At 56.9% G+C, this 22,552-nt stretch overlaps 1 protein-coding gene across 5 annotated transcripts; it reads right to left on the bottom strand.

Annotated features, from left to right (window-relative positions):
* Positions 1-1,928: 1,928 nt before the first annotated feature.
* GTF3C5 (general transcription factor IIIC subunit 5) lies at positions 1,929-20,730 on the bottom strand. 5 transcript variants are annotated; one of them, XM_019971072.2, is made up of 12 exons: positions 20,334-20,730; positions 13,933-14,152; positions 12,555-12,753; positions 8,463-8,658; positions 7,525-7,629; positions 6,195-6,309; positions 5,926-5,985; positions 5,673-5,753; positions 5,383-5,504; positions 4,295-4,377; positions 3,335-3,477; positions 1,929-2,531 (listed from the first exon to the last, which is right to left on the bottom strand). In XM_019971072.2, exons 1-12 carry the CDS (start codon positions 20,484-20,486, stop codon positions 2,371-2,373), a joined length of 1,638 nt encoding a protein of 545 aa, XP_019826631.2. In that variant the 5' UTR covers positions 20,487-20,730; the 3' UTR covers positions 1,929-2,370. The 5 variants fall into 5 exon arrangements, with proteins under 5 accessions (XP_019826631.2, XP_019826632.2, XP_070655623.1 ...); XM_019971073.2 differs by having other exon boundaries at positions 5,383-5,480; XM_070799522.1 differs by lacking the exon at positions 20,334-20,730 and adding an exon at positions 16,457-17,046.
* Positions 20,731-22,552: the final 1,822 nt, after the last annotated feature.

Here is a 22,552-nt window from a genome sequence, read left to right as displayed (position 1 = left end):
ACAGACGGCCCAAGCAAAGACCCCGGGGCCACCAGCCTGTGGCCAAGACCCATAGAGACCTGCAGAAACACAGTTGGTCCATCTGCCTGTCCGCCTATCATTTCCAGCGCCCAGATCTTTTGTGATGCCGAGTGAGTGGAGAGAAGCTGGAGAAATGTGGGGGGTGGGTGGCAGCAGGTGGGAGCCAGGAGTTAGGATGCTGGGAAGAAGGACTGGTGCCGTTTGAGGGATGCCGGCAGTGACAGGAAGATGCGCATGTTGGCTCACACCTTTGCCTAGCCCCTCCAGTTCTAAGAATCTGCTCTAGAGGAAGTGACTGTGAATATGGGGGAGGGGAAGCCTCCTGTGCTCGAGGAAGTTCAGTGGCAGTAAAAACCAAGGGGGGCACCCCAGAGCAAACGGTGGGCTGGGTCTAAGACCGGAAGTGAGGTGGAGGAGCCTGGGCCACCGCAGTGCCCAGAAGCAAGAAGGCTGGGAAGACCAGATGGTATGTCAAAGGACACAGCAGCCAGCCTGGGACTGTTCTCAGGCCAGAGATGAGACGAGCTGGGCAGCAAAAAGCAAGACTGCGATTGATGGAAACAAATCATCGCAAAGCGAAACAGGTCCCCCTGGTCATCACTACGTCCAGAAATGAGGTCAGGGGACAAGGGTGACCACACCCCAACCTGCCGGTCAATCAGTGCTCGTGTCTCTAGAGGGGCCCAGCAGACACTGGGGCCTCCCAACTGCAGGGGCACATCTGAAGGAGAATTGCTGTTAATTTGTTAGGGGTGATGACACCATCACTGTGTTTTTAAAACAAAAGCCTAGAAACATACACTGAAGTACCAATTTCCTTAAAACAGTTCCAGCAAAGCACAAATACTAAATAGAACAGAAACACGGAGCGGGACTGCCCTGGTGGCCCAGTGGCTGATTCCATGCTCCCGATGCAGGGGGCCCAGGGTCAGGATACCAGACCCCGCACGCCACCACTGAAGATCCTGCATGCTGCATGAAAGCAGCCACGTGCCACCACAAGGACACGAAGCAGCTAAACTGGCAAACGTGGTTTCTGAAGCCAGGAGTAGATGCAACAGATCTGGTAGAGGGCAACTGGGGCTTTTTATACAATATGCAGTATTTTCATGTACATTTGCTCTTTTCCATAGATAAAACGCTATTTAAAGGGGGTGGTGGTGTAGGCATGCAGGTTTCTAAGCTGAGAATGACTGAGCAGTTGTCGAGAACCTGGCAAGGCCATGCAGTCCGGCACACGGCAGGCGGGCTCTGGGAACCGTGGGGCTGAGCTGCAGAGGCAGGGTGCTTGCCTGCCCCAAGCGTGCCTTTCTCAGCTCTGCACAGGAACTGAGGTGGCTTCCTGGCGGGGGGCCAGAACCCAGACCCTCTCCCCTGAGGTCTGAGCTTGGCAGCATGGCTCAGGAGAGGTGGGACAAGTCCCAGCTGAGATCCACCGGCCAGGACTGGGGCCTGCGGGAAAACCTTGCAGACATGAGGGGCGGGGGGCAGCCCGGCCTGCCCTTGGGAACAGCTGCTTCTGGCTGAGGCGGGGCGATGGGCTCCCCTCTGGCTGGGGCAGCGTGCGGGGTGTGCCCCCCAAGGTTCGGCCCCACCCAGGGACCTCCTTGCCCTCTGGTTTCCCACCAGGCAGTACTGAGACAACAGCATCATCCCCGGGAACCCCTCCGTAACACGTCCTTGTGGAACAGGAAGGGGTGAGCGTGCGGCTGGAGCGCCCTCTGAGGCTGCTCTTGCCTGGCCCACCTGCCGAGGGGCACCCGGCCTGTTCTCAGCCATCCCAGCATTGCCAACATCAGGGCACCAACGAGCAACTGAAGGGACAAATGACATCCAGCTGGAGCCCAAGCCCCGAGGCCAGAGAAAACCCCTCTCGGGTTCTGACACCCACACGAAGACACCAAGACTCCTTGGGGAAACGTCTTTAATGAAGACAGTTCCAGCTGGGCCTGCCCTTTGCCAGGTCACCCCAACGGATGGGGTCTAACACTAAGGACAGTCTTCGCCACCGTGACCTGGACCAGGGTCCCCGCGCCGCCCTCACCTCCAGTCTGACCCCAGCCAGGCCGGCCCCTCCCGGGCCGCACCATCCCCACCGCCAGCTCACGCTGGTCTCAGCCAGGGGCGGGGCAGGGTGCTGGGCTGGCGAGGCCGGGCACAGGCACCCGGAGCCAGGGGGCAGCCTGGGCGGGACCAGGGGCAGTGCACCCAGCTGCTCTCCTCAGACAGGCCGCCTAGGGCTGTGCTGGCTGCTGCAGATGGCGCTGGGGTCCCTGGCGTGTCCTGGACCCCTCATCGGGCCTGGGCAGGGGCCTGGGCTGGGGGCCTGGCTGAGGGCCCAGGGCTGCATTACACGTAGTCCAGGATCTCCGTCTCCATCTCGTTCTCGCTCCCATCGGACGGCTTGAACTCCTCCTCCTCCTCGTCGTCCTCCTCCTCCTCATCTTCCCCGGACTCGCCGGTCAGCTGCTCTTTCCCACTGTCCGCTTTGGTTGGGCTGGAGAAGAGAGCTGGGCCCAGAGACCAGGCCGGGTGTGTCCTGATGCTGGCCTGGGCAGCCCCTGCACCGGCCGTCCCTGGGCTCAGCCCCAGGGGCCCTGTCTACAAATTCAGGGGCTGGGGCTCCAGTCTGAAGCTGCTCCAGGAAGTAGGATGGCTGGTGGACCCGGACTCATTTAACCAGCACCTCAGAGCAACACTGATGCTCAGGGCCTTGGGAACCTCCCCAGAGCAGCCCCAGGCAGCTCCTGAGTCCAGGGGACCCCGCAGGAGTGGGCCTACGCTGCCTTTCCCCGACTGGGCGCTCAGAGGGGCCCGTGTCCTGGGGGAGGCTGAGAGCCCCGGCTCTCGGCAGCTCTGTGGGGGTCGGTGATCTGGGACGCCCCCACCCCAAGCCTGGAAGGAACCCCAGAGAGGGGTCCTTTCCCTTACTCTCCCCCAGCTCCATCAGAGCTGCACGGCAGCACAGGGGTCACTCCCCGCCCCACGCCCGGGGGAGGGGCAGGCAGGGCATGGCAACAGGGCCCCCGACCCCAGGAGCGACAGGAGCAACCTGCCCACAGTGGTCGCAGGATGCAGGGTGAGGTTGGGGCGTGAAGTGGCAGCCCCGAGGGCAGCCCCAGCCCCACTCTTCTGGGCCCGGCTCCTGCCTGGACCCCCAGGGCTGAGCGCCTTGGGACCGCCGGGGGCGGGGATTGGGGGGGATGCTGGCTCCTGGCTCCCACTGGGTGAGGTTTCCTGCAGAGCAGGTCCTTGAGGGATGCCTGCTCTGGCCCTGGGGGGGCCCACAGCACGTGGGGTGAGCCGCTCTCACCAGGCCTCTTGGAGCGGATGGTCTGCCGGATCATGAGGGACATGGTGTCCCTCAGCTCGTCTGTGGTCTTGGGGAGGCACCAGCCATCGCGCTCGGTGCAGGAGCTCTCCGCCCCGTCGTTGCGGTGAATGACTCTCTGCAGCCTGGGTGTCGGAGACAAAGGTTGGGGGTGGGTCTCAGCTCAAAGGTGGTGGGGAAGTCTCTGCTCAAAGGTCCAGGCTGTGGGTCTCTGCTCAAAGTTCTGGGGGGTCTCTGCTCAAAGTTCTGGGGTGGGGGTCTACTCAAACATCCAAGGTGGGGGTCCGCTCAAAGTTCTGGGGTTGGGGGGGTCTCTGCTCAAAGATCTGAGGTGGAGTTTTGCTCAAAGTTCTGGGGTGGGGGCGTCTCTGCTCAAAGGTCTGGGGTGGGCGGGGGGGATCTCTGCTCACAGGTGCCAGTAAGCAGTTTTGGCAGAGCTGGTGTGCTCAGAAAAACAGCACTCAGAGCGCTGTCCTGTGGATGAGCGCGGTCGCAAAGGGCCTCCTCGAAAGCCGTTTGCTGGACTCCAACCTGGAGTAAGCTGCCCCTCCAGCCCAGCATCCCTCCCCCAGCTTTCTAAACATCACTGGGAACAGCTGGGTTAAAAATGTCTGGGATTCTGTCAGCTCTGGGGATTGGGAACATGTCAGGAAACCTCGTGCGGGCCACGGCGGAGGAAGACAAAGACCCCAGCCCAGCGCCATGCTCTGCACCCAGCACGGCTGGCTGCTTGGGGGCAGGGTGGCCCACGGGGGACCCAGGAAGCCGCTGCTGGGTGCCGCGCGGCACCCAGGCGAGGAGGGCCGGCAGCACTCGCTCCCAGGGGCCAGCCGTCCCCTGAGGGGGACGTGAAAGGGAAGAGAGGCAGGACAGTTCCTGGCAGTTTCTCTGCTCTGCACCCGAGTGCCCCGGTCCCCACCTCGGTACCCCTCAGGTACGTACTCCTCCACGTTCAGGTCACAGAACTGGTAGAACATCTGTCGGTATGGCGGCAGGGCCCCCTCCTGGAAGATGTACACCGAGTCCTGGAAATGAGGGCCGAGACGAGCCGGGAAGGTCAGGGGAGCATCCCAGAGGTGGACGGCGCTGGAGACCCTGCAGGGGGCAGCTCCCTGGGGCCTCTTCCAGGGCAGCGGCCTGTGCCAGCCCTGAGACCTGGCAGGCTTGGCTCTCCTCTCTGGATTCAGGTGGGTGGATGGGTCAGAGGCCGGGGCAGGTCAGTAGGACATAAGCTGTGATTCCTCCGGTGCTGATGGGGGTGGAAGCAGCCAGGCCTCTCGGGACCCTAGAGCCACCCACAAGACCAGCCAGGCGCGTCTAGTGGGGAGGCCCCACTGGGGTCGGGCTCTGCCTCAGTGCCTCCTCACTTCTCCTAATTGGTCATCTTAGGGAGAGCTGCAGACCAGTTCCAGAGGTGGGGACTACGGCCTAAAATGAGGTTCCCGAAGGCGGATGGCCACTCAGGTGAGGATGCAGGCTCCCACCCTGAGGAGAGAGGAGATGGACCCTGCGGGCATATAGCTGGCCCCAGCCCTCTGTGGCCCGGGACACCCCCCCAGGCCTGGAGCAGCTCACGTCAGGCCTTGGGACGTCGCTGCCTCTGCTGGGTGGCTGTGCTAATGAGGCCCGGGCCTGGGAGGGCAGCCCTCATCCAGCCCACGGCTGGGTGCAGGTGGTCTGCTGTGGCTCTGGGCTCACAGCCCTCAGTCTCACCCTGCCCGAGGGGCCTCAGGGCCCGACTCAGAGGGCAGTACACGTGGCTGCTGGTGTCTAAGACCCTCCCTGAGACGGATGTGCCCTGGTGGTCAATACCTCCGCCCCGGGTGCTCGCATCCTGAGTTGTGTTTGGAGGCAGTGCTGGGAGAGGGGAGTCAGGTGAAGGGACTGGAAGGGCAGGGCCGCCTCCGTCAGAGCCTCCCCATGTCACAGGCGAGGCCCAGCGTGGGCAGTGGGGCCCAGCCTTCAGGGGAGGGCCCGCCGCCCCACCCACCCCTCCCTCTCGCCCGGGCAGGCAGCCCGCGGACGCCCACCTTGAGCTTGTACTTGTTGGGACTCGACTTCTGTGCGGAGGCCGACCCCGAGGGGCCCAGGCCTTGCTTCAGGTCACGCATGGTGACGAGCTGGCTGGCTGCGAGGGGACCACGGCAGGGGTCTGGAATACAGTGGGGTATTTCTCCCGCCCCGCAACCTCCCCCTCCCACCCTGGGGCGCGCTGGCCAGCAGGGGCCTGGAGTGACCCTTCGGGAGGCCCCTGCCCTCCCGCAGTCTGGATGCCCCTCTTTCCCGGTGCCTGCTCTGCAAGGGAGCCCGAGGCCCTTACTGGTCTTTTTGACGGTGATGGGGAGGCTGTAGTTGTAGGTGCTGCGCTTGGCCTTGACGGGCATGTCGCTGGGGGCGTAACCTGCCGGAGAGGGCGGGCGCGTCAGGCTAGGGGGTGCAGAGCCCCTGACAGCGCGGCCTGCACCACAGGTGCACCAGGGCTCCCAGGGGCGGCTCCTGAGAGAGGGGCACAGGCCCCGAGCTGGAGAGACAGGAGCCGCCGTGTCTCGCTGCTTGGTGTGCGGGGGACTCACCGCAGGCGGGGGACGGACACTGACCGGACGCCTGGCCTGCACGGCAGGAGCCACAAGTAACTGTGGAAGAACAGAAGGACCGCTAGAGCGGCACCACGGGGCCAGGACGAGCTCGGTCCTCGGGTCTGCGCCAGCCCGCCTCCGACAAGCCCGCCGAGGGCAGGAGGCGTTTATCCTCTCCGTGCGGATCTATTCTCATTACCCAAGAGAATGCTGCAAATGCAACGCTAGGAAGGGAAAGGAAAGCAAAGGCTTCAGTAATTGTTTACCGTATTTCATTCCACATCGGATTCGGAAGTCAAGCACTTGATAAATCTTGGCCTCTGGGCGTTTTCGGGGGTCATATCCAAATCGAATCCACAGGCTTCTCCAGGGGCCTGTTATCTGGAGACAGACAAGGTGGAGGTGCGAAGTGAGGTTCAGGCTGATCCTCGGCTCCCCTGAGATGCAGGCCCCGCCCCGCAAACTTGCACATGTGGCTCTGTCTCCTGGGATGTGTCACCTGACCCTTCCAAACCTTGGTCTTCCTGTCAGAGGGCATTTTGGGGAGGATTAAAGGAGTATTAAAGCTGAAGCTCCAATACTTTGTCCACCTGATGCGAAAAGCCAACTCATTGGAAAAGACCCTGATGCTGGGAAAGACTGAAGGCAGGAGAAGGGGAAGACAGGATGAGATGGTTGGATGGCATCACTGACTCAATGGACATGAGTTTGAGCAAATTCTGAGAGATGGTAAAGTACAGGGAAGCCTGGCGTGCTGCAGTCCGTGGGGCTGCAAACAGTTGGACGCGAATGAGTGACTGAACAGCAACGACAAAAGGAGACGGTGACCCTGGCGCCCTTGGCACAGCGCCTGGCACAGAGGAAGAGCCTGAGAACCGTCACAACTATCCTGACGGACAGGAGGCTCTGAGGCCCCGTGTCCAGAGAGCCCAGGCTGAAAGGCAGCTCCGTGAGGATGGGTCTAGGCCCAGGAGGGACGAGCCGTCTGTGCTGCCCGCCCCCACACCCCCACCCTCCCTGCCATCACAGTCACATCGTCTGCCTGCCCTCGCAGGGCCCCACGTTCAACCCCTGGCCGGCAGGAGTGCCTCCTGGTGGGCCCTTGGGGAATCTTGACAATGACACCCCCATCTCCGTGCCCTCTTGGACTCAGTCCGAGGTACATCTGCTGCACACTGAAGCCCACTCGACCCGGGAGAATGAGTGAACGCAGGCGGCACTGTGGGCAGGCCCCCAGGAGCTCTGCCACATGCTGGCTGCAGGACGCTGGCATGTCGAGCTCCCAGGCCAAGCCTAGCATCCTCACCAGAACAATGCCCCTGCTGCCGCGCCAGCAGAGAAGAAAGAGGCTGTGCACACAGCACTTACCACAGCCCCTGGTCCTGGAAAGCTCTCAGCTCAAGGCCATTAAAAACGTACAATCCCTTTATTTCCAAGTTACGTAATCAGTCTTGAATCCCACAGTTACCCCAGTGTGGCTGACATGTGACCGTGGAGGCTGGGGAGGGCCTCTGCAGGGGCGGTAACAAGCCGTCCAGCGGGTGCTGGGATCAGGATGACCCTGGCAGGAACCCAGGGTGGTAGGCAGACCCTTACCATGTAATAGGCCACAAAGGGCAGCAAGATCTTGAGCTTGTCGGGGTGGACGCTGATGTTGGCCTTGAGGGCGTTGCGTGACCAGATGGGACGGATGTCAAACAGCTGGAGGGGCAAAGCAGAGGCTGAGAGGAGGGCAGGCAGCTTGCCCGCCAGCCCCAGGGCCCCCTGCAGGGTCCGGCCCCAGAGGAGGGGCAGCCGGTGGGGAGCCGCCTGCAAGAGCCACCGCGCACTTGCTCGTCCCCCCCTCGGAAGTGGCCTGTGCACCCAGCACGTGTCCAGTGCAGCTGGGCCCGAGTGTCCTGGGAGGACCACGAGGGGCGCCGTCAAAGGGTAACGGGGGAGGCAGAGGACCAAAGGCCAGGGCGGGCCTGGCCAGAGCTCCAGGACCCTGAGCAGCCCCAGAGGCAGAGGCCTGAGCTGGGGTGTGAGGAGGCCCTGGGGATGGCCCAGCCCAGGGGAGGGCTGTGGAAGGCTGGCGGGTGGAGGAGGGTCAGGGCAGGAGTGGCCCCAAGCCACGAGGAGGCTGGGCTGCGCGCAGAAGAGTGGCCCCACGTCCCCTGACCCAGTGACTCGGGCCAGGCGGAAGGCTTCTTCCTCCCAGGGCCACCTGGCCAGCCGACTCTAACGGGGAGGAAGGGCTGGGCCTGGCACGCAGCAGGTGCCCCGGCTGATGTGTGTCCTGGCCAACAACTGGAGGAAGGAAGTTTCTGGGACCCCGGAGCTCCAGGCTGCAGTCATGCCTGGACTGCGCTGACCCCCAGGGGACCTTGGAGGAGGCTGAAGAACACTTTCAGCCTTGGGAAGGCAGGGCGTGCACTGGCAGAGCCTTAGACATGGCATCTGGAGGTGAACGGTTCCCGCGAGTTAATAAACGAGTCTGAGACGAGCACGGGGCCCAGCAGGTGAACAGCGGGCGGCCGAGGGGCGGGGCGCACCTTCCTCAGCTCCTCCTCCACTTTGTGGTCCACGGGGTTGGTGCAGACCTTCTTCCACGTTTGGACCGCGGCCTCCATCGGCCGCTCAGGCACCTCATCTCCCTCAAAGTTGACAAAGATGGCGTTGTGGGGGCGCCGGGCCCTGCTCAGGCCGATCAGGTTCTCGCCCGAGAGGGCAGGATTGTTGTAGCCTTCCCTAAGGGCAGAGAGAGAGCTGAAGGCAGGGCACCGGGCGTGGGACTGGCTGGACACTGGCAGCCCACGTCTGGGTGCTTCCCCTGGAAGCTGGGCGAGGGGAGGGCCTTGGTGCTGGCCGGGGACGAAGGGGCAGCAAGTCGGAGAGCTCAGGGAGGCTCTGAAGCTGGGCCCAACGTCCCAGAGGCTGGTGACCTCACAGCCGTGTCCAGCTGTCACGGCACCATCCAGCCAGTGAGAAGCTGGGAACAGCCCAGCGTCTGTCAGGCGGGGGTGGGGATCAGTGGAGGTGCGGCCACACAGGAACCATGGATCCTCTGCCGGCTGTGTCTACTGATGTCACAGCTCACTCATCTAACCCTTGAAACGGTCCTTCCATCTTCCCATAACGAAGGACCCAACTTCCACAAGTCCCTGCAGCCACGGGGGTTGGAGACCTGCTTGAGCCAGAGCTCGAGGCGACAGAGCTGGGATGCCAGCCCAGGGAGGCTGGGCGGGTGGTGGTGGCACCGACCACTGTCTGGCCGCCTGTGATGGATCCTGAGTCCCTGACTTGGAAGCATCTCAACGATACCGCAGTGAAGGGAGGACGGATACTACCAAATGGTCTCATCACAGAGCAAGAGGCTAACAGGACTCTGCTTCCACTGCAGGGGACACAGGTTCCATCTCTGGTTGGGGAACTAAGATCCCACAAACCACGTGGCGCGGCCAAGAATAAAAATAGGTTTTTAAAAAAGGGCTCTGTTTTTATAGCAGAAACCAATACAATATTGTAAAGCAATTATCCTTCAACTAGAAACAAATTAAAAAAGAAAAAGCGCTCTGCTGCCAGCAGCCGTGCTGGGCCTGCCTTTATGAGCACGGAACCCAGGGGCCAACACTGCCCGGGAGGCTCCGAGTGCCTCCCTCTGTGGCGGGAGTCGGAGCGTCCGGCCTCGCTGAAGCAGGGGAGCAGCCCCAGGGACCCCCAGATGCCCCCCATCAGCTCCCACCACTGCCATCACATGGCCACTTCCACACCATCCCGGCCCCACCCCACCCACTCCATTATTTTGAAGTACTTTTCAAAGTACATCCTGGATGTCACACAGGGGATTATTCCCTTTTAAATCTGTTTCCATTTCACTTTCGTTTTCCATGAGTACACACCATCTGCATATTTACAAAGAACAACAAAGTGATTTTTCACTTTGGGAAACAGAATTATAAAGACGGGATCGAACCTGTGCCTTTTTTCAAAAGCATGACTCCATCTGAAACCCCCTGAATTTGTCCAGTTTTCAAAGACAGCTCCCTGAAGCCCCAGACACCCGAGCAGGAAAGCCCCTGGTGGCCCCTCCAGGCCCGACGGCAGTTGCAGGGAGAGGGCCCTGCCTGGCTGTCTCTGCTGGCTCCCCCCATCTCAACTGCCTCAAGGAGGAGGGACCCCGTTAGGGGTCCACGGGTCATCTAGGAAGGTGAACCTCCCCGGACCAGGGCAGGCCAGTGAGGCGGATGCCAGGCCTCCTCGGCCAGTCCTCGGTACCCAGGAAGGTCAGCAGAGCAGAAAAATCGATAGCGGCCCTGGGAGAAAAGGCAGGTTCTTTCAATGTGCCGGAAAATCGATAAACCACATAGGAGAAAAAGAGGGCCCGTGGGTCCCAGGGCAGCTGGCTTTCTCCCCCAGTCCCCCTGCCAGAGGCGGGGGGACAGAGGAGTGGCTCCAATGCCGCCAGCCAGCGCCAGGGCCAGCAGTGTGGGGGGAGGGCGTGCTCTAGTTTCTTCTTGGACATATTTGTGTTTGTTTCTGAATTAGGAGTAAAATGTTTGTGGGAGGAAAATAATTAAAACATTTTAGAAATATGCAAATTTTAAAAATTAAAACTCTTATACCGAGTATAACATACACACAGAAAACTCTGTCACTGCACAGGCTAGAGTTTTCAGCGGGAGGGGATGGACTTGATTCTTTTTAGTTAAACATGTCTATAAACATGGTCTTTTCTAACAAGCACAGTTTACTCCTGCGATCAGAAAAAAGGGTGACGGGGTGGGATGACGGGCTCAACAGGCCTGAGAGATGGCGACGCTCGCCTGGCTCTCAAGTTGCCTTGGAGACAACGGGGCAGACATCCGGGGCCAGGATGACGTTATGGACACTGCTGCATTCGCTCGCTCTGTGGCCGGGGCTGTGGCTGCCTTAGTCCTTCCCGGCAGAGGTGCATGCCGACTTGTTTCTGGAGGACACGCTGTGACGCTGGGGTGGCAGAGGGGGAGAGGAAGCCAGCAGCGGAAGGCTGTGAATGGCTGAAGCTGGTGACGTGGGTGGGGGGTCCAGACAGCCCCCTCTCCTTCTGGAACACCTCAGAATGCATTTTTTGAAGGAAGAGAACAATTCCCCTTTCTCTTCAGGGCAGAACCTAAGCTCCTCCGCGGGGTCTGCAGGAGCCTCACCCACCAGTCTCTCGGCTTCAGGGACAACGCCCCTAGATGAGCCCTCTGCACGGGCCGGCAGCAGCCCCCGGGTCTGCTACACCGTCCCTCCCCGGACCTTCACCTGCCTGGCTCTGTTTCAAAGGTCACACCCCCCAGGAGTCCTTGCTATGCCCCACTCACGGTCCACAACAGCCCACTCCCCACTTGGCTCCTCCAAGACACACGCCTGCCCACTGGCCCCCGCCGCCCACTTAGTCACCCCACGTCTCCACCGGCTCCCGAGCTGGGCCCATACAGAGCCACCTGTCATGCTCCCTCCAACCCCGGCTCCAAGGGGAGGCCTGGGCCCTGCCAGGCAGGCAGTGCTCATTGATGGAAATATTTGATGAGGGAAAAGAAGGTTCTCGTCCTTCCGCCCCTCCAGAGATGACTGTCTGGGCCCAATCTTCCCGGTTTTCCCAGGCTTCTGTTATCACTCAGTTTATTTTTATAGCATGCAGTCTGCTCTAGTGAGGTTCTCTGGACATGAGCCACGTCGGCCCATGGAGCCGGTCTGGTACAGGCCGTGTGGTCCTCCCTGGCACAGACAGGCCATCATTTAAGTAACTGCATGGTGCCTATTCACGGACTGGTCACCACCCGCTTATCCACTGTATCACACTCTGCCGGCACTCACTGTGCTGAGTATTCCCAGGGGCTTCATCATGCAGCTCTCTAACGATGCAGAGACACGGGGACTGTTACTATTGCTATCAGGTGGAGAGGCTGGAGCAGGAGGTCGGGGCTCTTGTGGGATCACAGGCCCAGAACCCGAACTCAGGCCCCCGCCAGCCTGGGCTCTCCCACTACACCAGGTCCTCCCAGCTTCCTGCCCACAACCAGCCAGGAAACGCTCTCGTCAGTGTATCTTTGAGCACCGAGGTGGGAATCACTATGGGACAAATTCCTACAAGAACCACTTGGTCGACTGGAAAGAACATTTAACACCATAGTAGGGGAATTCCCTGGTGGTCCATACTTCCACTACAGGGAACATGGGTTCGACCCTGGTCAGGGAACTGAGATCCCCTAAGCCGCGTGGTATGGCCAAACATAAACCTGTAATAAACTCTGCCAGATCGCTTTCTAAAAAAGTCAACCATCCTCGTTCTCTGCCCCCGGGTACGAGGGGTCTGTCTCTCCACACTTTCAGGAACACACTTTTGGCGATCGGCCCTCAAGTCCTGAGGCGACATCTTGATCGACATTCCATGGTGTGGGGACAGCCCTAAGCAAGGCCTCTGGGTGGGATGCAGGGACCAGGGCAGGCTCCTGACTCCCCTGGTCACCAGCTGCTCTGCTTTTGGAGGCACTGGGGCCATGGGCCTGAGCAGAGCCGGCTGCCCTGGCCCCCTGACCGTGGGTGGCAGAGTCCAGCCCTCTGAGCACAAGGCCCTGCCCCGATCCCGAGCTGCGGGCGGCAGCCGAGGGGGCGCTCACCGGTGCTGTGTCTCTGGGCGGTAGTAGTAGTCCACCGGCGTGTCCAGCCTGGAGAAGATGGGCGGGGGGATGTAGAGCGGCAGGTCCTGGTGGAAGAAGCTCTCCTTCTGGGGCTTGAGCATGAGCACCTTGTCGTACATGGACACCTGCCTGCCGTCCGCCTCTGTGTGCACCGCCAGGTACTGGAAGTCAGACATCCCTGGGGAGAGAGGTGGACAGGCGGCGGACGCCCTTTAACACCACCCAGGCGCTGGCAGCTGCCACGCAAGGCCCACATCTGCTTGGGGGCGCTGATGGGGTCTTGCGGCAGAGGCTGCTGGGCAAGAGTGGCAGGAGCTGAAACCACCCCCCTTAAGTCGCTTCTGGGAGCTCGGCCCCGGGTGCTCCGAGTCACCTGGAGAGACATTATGGGGGAGAGGGGCGGGTTACATGACACTGAGGACGGAGTCCGGGTCAGGAATGTGAGAGCTGCACCGTGCGTGACCTGAGACATGCTCCAGGTGAGGCTGATGCTGCCGGTCTAGGACACACACTGAGCAGGGAACTGCCGGCTCGGTTAGAGAGAGGAAAGCACATGACAGGGAGAGCCCCGTTCTGGGAAAGACAGCCCTCTCTGGTGAAGACACATCCACCACCGATGGATGTTCAAAACACCCGCCGTGTGGGGGTCCCAAGGCCTGTTTTAGTTTTCGCACACTTTCTATTATTCATTTCCAGAATTTTTTCAGTTTCTGCCTTAGACTTGCAACAGCCACCACAGATACGCTCCAGACTTAGTTATTCGCCAAGTGCTTCCCGTGCGCCTGGATTGGCTCTCTGAGAGCACCATCTCCCGAATCCCCATGGGTGGCTATAGGGGTCAGGGCCCCCACTGTCAGACAAGCACACCCAGGGAGGCTCAGGCAGGCATGACTCCCCTCCCCACACCACGCCTCACCCCTGTGAAGACCCTGCAGGACACATCTAGTTGGCTGAGAGGTCAAAGGACATGAGGTCCCAAGGGGTTGAAGTGATCTGGGAAGGATTCAGAAGGGAGACAAGACCAGCACCAGTCAAGACTCACAGGTCCCCAAATACGAGGGAGGGGGTGGGGTTGAAAATTGGAGGCCTGTGGACCTTTTCCTTTGGCCCCACAAAATGGCTTTAAACATGAGATGTCTCAGAGAACTCCAGCGGCCAAGAGCCCAGGGTCCACAGGGAGCTGCTGGCTGGAGTGAGGGCACCTTGCCTCCTGGACGGGGCCCACGCTCTGCCCTCCCCTCACGCCTGGGCACAGCCCGGCCCCCTTCACGGGCAGATGATCCACACAGCCCCCACAGGCAGGAGGGACACAGGTCCGGAAATAAGCCAGCACAGGAAGAAAGCATTTCGCAGTTACCTTGAAATTTGAAGACGGTGGAGATGACTCCAAGGCTCTCTATGTCGTACGTGACCTGGGGGCGAGCCTCAGGCCCCAGCACCCCACTCTGTCGCCTGGTCTTCCGCTTGATCCGGAGCAGCAAGCTGTTGGTACTGAAGCGGTTGGCACACACGGGGTGGCAGTAGGGGTCCTTGGGCCGGAAGTAAAGCTCCAGCCTCTTGGTGGCATCTGCGTAGATCTGCGGTGAGGCCAAAGGAGACAGTGACGCGGAGGCTGGCTGAGGAGCGGGCAGCTCCTCCCTCAGTGAAGGCCCGATGGGGACCCAGGAGGCTTTTTCTGTTTTGTGTTCTAGGCTTTTAATTCCCAAAAGACTTATTTTCCAAACCCAAGGATCTCAGCTTTTATCTGGTAGAGAACATAGGACAGCCTCTTCCTTTCTAAAGCCTCCCTGGTGGCTCAGATGGTAAAGAGTCTGCCTGCAATGTGGGAGACCAGGATTCATTCCTGACTCAGGAAGATCCCCTAGAGAAGGGAATGGCTACCCACTCCAGTATTCTTGCCTGGAACATCTCATGGACTGAGAAGTGTGGTGGGCTACTGTCCATGGGGTTGCAAAGATTTGGACACGACTGTGCGACTAACTCTTTCTTTCTTCTGAAAGGTTGTAAAGCAGCAAAGTTAGAGACAATAACTGCCAGTTAAGCAAAGCCTGGTCAGTGCAGGGAACCGCCATTCTTCCGGGAGCACTTCGTGGCGGTGTCAGCCCCGCGTCTACCATGGAGAGTCTGGGTGGGAGCCTCATGACTTGTCTAGGGTCAGGAACTACCCACCCAAAAAGGTCCTAGTATTCAGCCTCATTTACAAATGTTCCAAGGTCCGAAGGAGGTGAAATCAGTACCAAACACTTGGCCCTGACTTGTGTGACTCCTCCTTTCCAGGCTTGACTCCTTCTCCTTAAAATGGTAATAGGAGGACCCACTGATCAGATTCTTACGATGACTAAGAGAACATATATATAAGGCGCTTAGCCTGGCACCTAAGTCATGGCAAACACGCTACCTGTGTCATCCATACAGGAATGCCTGTCCCACACGGGCTAAGAGGGACCAGTCAGTGTCTGCTGTGTGCATGTGAAAGCACCAACAAGGTCCCCTAGGCCAAGGTCATCTACCTGCTGGCGCCCCAACACCCAGGACACAGCCTGGCCCTTAGCAGGCGTTCAGGAAGCGTCTAGGGAAAGAAGGTTAAAAAGAGCCCCTATCATCAGGGAACAGGTCTATTAGACTGCTGTGCCGGGAATGACCCTAGATGCGGGCCTGGCACAGAGTAGGTGCACAAGAAACAGGAAGGTAATGAATGAATGACCTGTCTTTTCCCCAAAGGGCTCACCCTGTACCTGGGTACAAACATCCCTGGGGTTAGCAGCAGTACAGACCCTGTCAAGGCCACAGGAAGTCAGTAAGTCAGGGTGAGAGAGCAAGACGTGAATGACTGGGCTGCTACGAGCCTCCTGTGCTCAATGACAGGTTCAAGGCTTTTCAATATTCATAAAGGATGAGGAAGCAGAATTAAGAGTTCAGACTTCAGAGGGAGGCATGTATGTGTTTAAATTCCTACTGTACTATGTAGGGGCTTGTTTGACCCAACTTTTCTTCCTGTGTCTTTACCTAAAAAATGGGCATAATAATGGTACCTAACTCACAAAACTGTGTTTCAGTGTCTCCTGAGGAGATCCGGGTCAGCAGTGGCCTGCCACGGGGGCAGGGGCTCTGGGTGCAGCAGACCTGGGTATGGCATAAGCCCTCTTGGATGAGGTTGTCATTAACCCCAACATAGAGCTGCCATAACTTACCCAGCACTGGGAAACACTCTGGGAGGGCACAAACAGAACCTTGTGCACCAGTACCCAGGAGAAAGGAGCCGTGACCCCACAAGAGAGTGCCCCAGACTTGCCCGGGAGTGTCCGGGGGAGGCGTGGTCGGCGGTGGCCTGCTGCAGGGTCGGGGGCACTGAGTGCAGCAGTGCATGCACGGGACCTTCTGAAGGAGGTGCCATTATCTTCACCTCCACCATAGTTTGGCCTCAGGTCAAACAACAGGGAGGGAACCCAGCCCTGCCCATCAACAGAAAATTGGACTAAAGATTTACTGAGCATGGCCCTGCCCATCAGGACAAGACCCAGTCTCCCCCACAGTGAGTCTCTCCCATCAGGAAGCTTCTGTAAACCTCTTATCCTTTTCCAATAGAGGGCAGACAGAATGAAAACCACAATCACAGAAAACTAACTAATCTGATCACATGGACCACAGCCTTGTCTAACTCAATAAAACTATGACCCATGCTGTATAGGCCACCCAAGACGGACGGATCATGGTGGAGAGTTCTGACAAAATGTGGTCCACTGCAGAACGGAATGGCAAACCTCGAGAACCCCATGAACAGTTCAGTTCAGTTCAGTCGCTCAGTCGTGTCTGACTCTCTGTGACCCCATGGACCACAGCACGCCAGGCCTCCCTGTCCAACACCAATTCCCAGAGTTTACCCAAACTCATGTCCATTGAGTCGGTGATGCCATCCAACCATCTTATCCTCTGTTGCTCCCTTTTCCTCCCGCCTTCAATCCTTCCCAGCATCAGGGTCTTTTCAAATGAAAAGACTTCTTCGTATCAGGTGGCCAAAATATTGGAGTTTCAGCTTCAACAGCAGTCCTTTCAATGAATGCTCAGGACCGATCTCCTTTAGGATGGATTGGTTTGACCTCCTCGCAGTCCAAGGGACTCTCAAGAGTCTTCTCCAGCACCACAGTATGAGCAGTATGAAAAGGCAAAAAAATAGGACACTGAAAGATAAATTCCACAGGTCAGTAGGTGCCCAATATGCTACTGGAGATGAGTGGAGAAATAACTCCAGAAAGAATGAAGGGATGAAGCCAAAGCAAAAACAGCACCCAATTGTGGATGTGACTGGTGATAGAAGCAAGGTCAGAAGCTGTAAAGAGTAATATTGCATAGGAACCTGGAATGTCAGGTCCATGAATCAAGGCAAATTGGAAGTGCTCAAACAGGAGAGGGCAAGAGTGAACATCGACATTTTAGGAATTAGCGAACTAAAATGGACTGGAATGCGTGAATTTAACTCAGATGACCATTATATCTACTACTGTGGGCAGGAATCCCTCAGAAGAAATGGAGTAGCCATCATGGTCAACAAAAGAGTCCAAAATGCAGCATTTGGATGCAATCTCAAAAACGACAGAATGATCTCTGTTTGTTTCCAAGGCAAACCATTCAATATCACAGTAATCCAAGTCTATGCCCCAACCAGTAATGCTGAAGAAGCTGAAGTTGAACGGTTCTATGAAGACCTACAAGACCTTCTAGAACTAACACCCCAAAAAGATGTCCTTTTCATGATAGGGGACTGGAATGCAAAAGTAGGAAGTCAAGAGATACCTGGAGTAACACGCAAATTTGGCCTTGGAGTACAGAATGAAGCAGGGCAAAGGCTAATAGAGTTTTACCAAGAGAATGCACTGGTCATAGCAAACACCCTCTTCCAACAACACAAGAGAAGATTCTACACATGGACATCACCAGATGGTCAATACCAAAATCGACTGATTATATTCTTTGCAGCCAAAGATGGAGAAGCTCTGTACAGTCAGCAAAAACAAGACTGGGAGCTGACTGTGGCTCAGATCATGAACTCCTTATTGCCAAATTCAGACTTAAATTGAAGAAAGTAGGGAAAACCACTAGACCATTCAGGTATGACCTAAATCAAATCCCTTACAATTATACAGTGGAAGTGAGAAATAGATTCAAAGGATTAGATCTGACAGAGTGCCTGAAGAATTATGGACAGATGTTCATGACACTGTACAGGAGACAGGGATCAAGACCATCCCCAAGAAAAAGAAATGCAAAAAAGCAAAGTGGCTGTCTGAGAAGGCCTTCAAATAGTTGTGAAAAGGAGAGAAGCGAAAAGCAGAGGAGAAAAGGAAAGATATACCCATTTGAATGCAGAGTTCCAAAGGAGAGATAAGAAAGCCTTCCTCAGCGATCAATGCAAAGAAATGGAGGAAAACAATAGAACGGGAAAGACTAGAGATCTCTTCAAGAAAATTAAAGATACCAAGGGAACATTTCATGCAAAGACGGGCACAATAAAGGACAGAAATGGTATGGACCTAACAGAAGCAGAAGATATTAAGAAGAGGAAGGCGATGGCACCCCACTCCAGTACTCTCGCCTGGAAAATCCCATGGACGGAGGAGCCTGGTAGGCTGCAGTCCATGGGGTCGCTAAGAGTTGGACATGACTGATCGACTTCACTTTCACTTTTCACTTTCATGCTCTGGAGAAGGAAATGGCAACCCACTCCAGTGTTCTTGCCTGGAGAATCCCAGGGACGAGGGAGCCTGGTGGGCTGCCGTCTATGGGATCACACAGAGTCGGACACGACTGAAGCAACTTAGCAGCGGTAGCAGCAGCAAGGATACACAGAAGAACTATACAAAAAAAGATCTTCACAACCCAGATAATCACAATGGTATGATCACTCACCTAGAGCCAGACATCCTGGAATGTAAAGTCAAGTGGGCCTTAGGAAGCATCACTATGAACAAAGCTAGAGGTGATGGAATTCCAGTTGAGCTATTTCAAATCCTAAAAATGATGCTGTGAAAGTGCTGCACTCAATATGCCAGCTAATTTGGAAAACTGAGCAGTGGCTACAGGACTGGAAAAGGTCAGTTTTCATTCCAATCTCTAAGAAAGGCAATGCCAAAGAATGCTCAAACTACCGCACAATTGCACTCATCTCACACGCTAGTAAAGTAATGCTCAAAATTCTCCAAGCAAGGCTTCAACAGTACATGAACAGTGAACTTCCAGATGTTCAAGCTGGATTTAGAAAAGCAGAGGAACCAGAGATCAAATTGCCACCATTCGGTGGATCATCAAAAAAGCAAGAGAGTTCCACAAAAACATCTATTTCTGCTTTATTGACTATGCGAAAGCCTTTGACTATGTGGTTCACAAAGAGTCGGACATGACTGAATGACTGAACTGAACTCACTAGATGGTTGTGAAGATTCAATCATGCATTCAAACAATATTTTGGAAGCAGGCACAATTAGGGACGTTCGGATGACAAGAGTGATCAAGAGAGACCAGGACCCACCAGAGCTGATCATCTCAGAACCAAGGGTCCAAGACAGACAATGCTGCTGCTGCTGCTAAGTCGCTTCAGTCGTGTCCGACTCTGTGCGACCCCATAGACGGCAGCCCAGGAGGCTCCCCTGTCCCTGGGATTCTCCAGGCAAGAACACTGGAGTGGGTTGCCATTTCCTTCTCCAATGCAGGAAAGTGAAAAGTGAGAGTGAAGTCGCTCAGTCGTGTCCGACTCCCAGCGACCCCATGGACTGCAGCCCACCAGGCTCCTCGGTCCATGGGATTCTCCAGGCAAGAGTACTGGAGTGGGGTGCCATTGCCTTCTCCGAGACAGACAATAAAGACTCTAACACACAACTTGAGACTGGAATTAGCAGGTGAACTGCTAGCAGCCACTTTAGTAAGGGCAGTCAGGGAAGGACTCTCTAAAACAGAGACACTTCAAGACCTGGTGCATTTAAGTCACTGACATACAGCTTTGCACCAGGTAAAGAATTCATCCCAGCTCCACTGTTTGCTGGGTGTACTTGAACAAGCAGTTTTTCAGTTTTCCTGTAAAATCTGGACAACCACAGTCCCTACCTGGCAGGGTTCTGATGCGATGCGAATGTAGGTAAAGAACCTAGAAATATAGCTGGTGCAGAACAAATCTGCAGGAGACCAGAGTCCGATCCCTGGGTTGGGAAGTTCTCCGGAGAAGGGAATGACAATGCACTCCAGTATTTTTGCCTGGAGAATTCCATGGACAGAAGAGAAGCCAGGCGGGCTACAGTCCGTGGGGTCGCAAAGAGTCGGTGTGCCTAACACACATACATTACTACACTTCAACTCTAATAACATAATCCCTCCTCCCCTTCTCATGTAGGTCTGTTGTTGTGTCGCTCGGTCGGTCCGACTCTTTGCGACCCCCATGGACTGCAGCCCGCTGGCCTCCTCTGTCCATGGGACTTTTTAGGCAAGAACACTGGAGTGGGTTGCCACTTCCTTCTCCAGAGATCTTCGAAAGGCGCGTCTCCTGCTCTGCAGGCGGATTCTTTGCCACTGGGCCACCAAGGAAGTCCCTCTTCCCTCAGATCCTAGGGGGAATCAGTCTACGCCCGGCAGCCCCCATATCAGACCCCCGCCCCCTGGCCGCTCCAGAACCTCCTGGAGCTCCGTTGCCAAGGCAACCTCAGATCCCTCCCGGGGTGGTCTCTCCCCTCAGCCGCAGTCCCGCGACTCAGTGCTCCCCTGGGGACTCCTCACCCGGGAGACGCCTTCCTCGCCGCCCAAGGTCCGCAGCATCTTGGACACGTCGCGCACCACGCCCGGGTACTCCACACACACCATGCGCCTCTCGCGCCGCAGCTCCACCGGGATGGCGGCGCCCGGCCGAGCGTCTGCCGCCGCCGCCGCCATCCCTGCCAGTCCAGTCAGGCCCACCGCGGGGGTGGGGGGAGAAAGTCCCCTCCACACGCTCCTGGAAGCCTCGTCTCAATGGTTCCGCGAAGGAATCGTTCCGGGGACCCCTCCCCGCTCGCCTGTAGTCTATATCCCTGAGTTCCGTGAGGCTCGAAGCCTTCGAGTAGGACGGCGATAAGAATACCGGAGGCTGGGCGGCAAACGACCGCGCGGACGCCCAACCTCTGTGTAAAATAATAAGCTGAGGCGCCCGAGGGGCGGGGTAGAGGCCAATCTCATCAACCAACCCGCGAGGGACCCGGAGGACGTGTAAGATACGCCCAGTGAGACTTTAACCAATGAGAACCAGAGGGCCACGCCCAGTCTTTTAGCCAATGAGGAGCCGAGAGGAAGCCGGGTTCCGGCCCCCTCCTTCCGGTTTCCTTTCTGCCAATAATAAACCAGTCATAGGCGGGTCCCCGCCCCTTCCTCCAATTCCTCCCACTGACAGCTCGAGGGCGGGTTCGAAGCGGACTTCCGGTGTGTCTTCTTAGGCGGGCAGGTCCCAGTAATGAATTGGTTTCCGGACGCTCACCTCAAGAGGTTTCTTGAGGGGCTGGGACCCACCCCCCCCCCCCGCCACCCCCGCCCAACCCGACCCCACTCCTGCTGGCCCTCCGAAGACAGAGGCCACGAGGAGTTCAGTCTGGAAATAGCGAGAGCGAGAGAATTGTGCTTTGAGGGTTGTTTTTTTTTTTTTTTTTTGCCATTCTGCACGCCTTTCAGGATCTCAGTGTTCAGCTGAAAGCCCAGAAGAAGCCTAAGATCGCCACTAGGTCGCCAGGAAACTCCCGGGAATTGCGCCTTGAGTGCTCGTCCACCTCCACACAGGGAAAACCTGGAAGTGCCCCCCACTCACCCCTCAGCTAGGGCAGAATGCAGGCCTCTGTCCTTTGTTTCCTAAGAGTTATTTAGCGCCTGTTGTGAAGCGTTAAGTGAGCAGCTGTGTGGAAGAAGCGGAACCAAGGGGCCAGGGGCCATTCTAGAGAATTACGAGGACAAAAACTATAGGGAGAAAAGTGTGTGTGGTGGGGAGATGAAGGGTCAGAGGTAGACATAGGCCAGACAGATCCTGTAAAGGATGTGCGTAACAGATTGGCTTTTTCTGAGTGCGATGGAGACCCCTTGAGGGGTTTTATGCAGGAAGTACCAGAACCTGACTTATGCGTATAAAAGACCATGGCTGTTGTGTAGAGAATAGACCAGAAAAGGCAAAAGTGGATTCAGATAAACTAACGAAGTGAAAGTCGCTCAGTCGTGTCCGACTCTTTGTGATCAGTCCATGGAATTCTCCAGGCCAGAATACTGGCGTGGGTAGCCTTTCCCTTCTCCAGAGGATCTTCCTGACCCAGGGATCAAACTCAGGTCTCCTGCATTGCAGGCAAATTCTTTACCAGCAGAGCTGCCAGGGAAACCCAAGAATACTGAAGTGGGTAGCCTATCCCTTCTCCAGTGGATTTCCTCAACCCAGGAATGGAACAGGGGTCTCCTGCATTGCAAGTGGATTCTTTACCAACTGAGCTATCAGGGAAACCAAACTAACAGAGAGGCTGTATAACCCAGGCAAGGGATGCTTCTTGGGACCAAGAAAGTGGCAGTGAGGATGGAAAGAAGGGACTGGATTTGAGGATGTTAAGGGAGATATGTATACCCCAAGTTTCTGAAGTGACTTCTCAGTCAAAAGACTACCTTTTTACTCTAGATGGATTTAAGAAGGCCAAATAAATACCACGGAAATATGTTTTTAAAAGAAAAATGTGTAATCCAAGAGTGAGATATATGTCATTGGCTGGGAGCTCTGAGACTTTGAAAGGAAGGCCCCTCTGAGAGCACAGGAATCAACCAAAAGAACGTGGCAGATGAGCCAGAGGAGGGCAGACGTGAGGACTTGCAGGCCCTGACCTACCTTGTTCCTTGGGAACTTGCATATTCTGTCACCAGAGAAGGTTCGATGCTGTGAGGCCAGGATAATACTCCAGACTTACCCATGCCTTTGATAGGGACAGAATTCCCCATTAGGGAAC

This window comes from Bos indicus, chromosome 11, assembly GCF_029378745.1.
Source record: "Bos indicus isolate NIAB-ARS_2022 breed Sahiwal x Tharparkar chromosome 11, NIAB-ARS_B.indTharparkar_mat_pri_1.0, whole genome shotgun sequence".
Taxonomy (NCBI): Eukaryota; Metazoa; Chordata; class Mammalia; order Artiodactyla; family Bovidae; genus Bos; species Bos indicus.
Note: the sequence above shows the minus strand (reverse complement) of the source record. Positions and strands in the feature narration are given on the sequence as shown.

Coding starts and splice junctions, on each gene's coding strand:
- GTF3C5 (XM_019971072.2), bottom strand. CDS start 20,486: ATGGCGGCGGCGGCGGCAGACGCTCGGCCGGGCGCCGCCATCCCGGTG. Junction 5,505..5,672: donor CATCACCGTCAAAAAGACCA/GTAAGGGCCTCG, acceptor ACTGTATTCCAG/ACCCCTGCCGTGGTCCCCTC. Junction 3,478..4,294: donor TGTGACCTGAACGTGGAGGA/GTACGTACCTGA, acceptor TCCGACACCCAG/GCTGCAGAGAGTCATTCACC.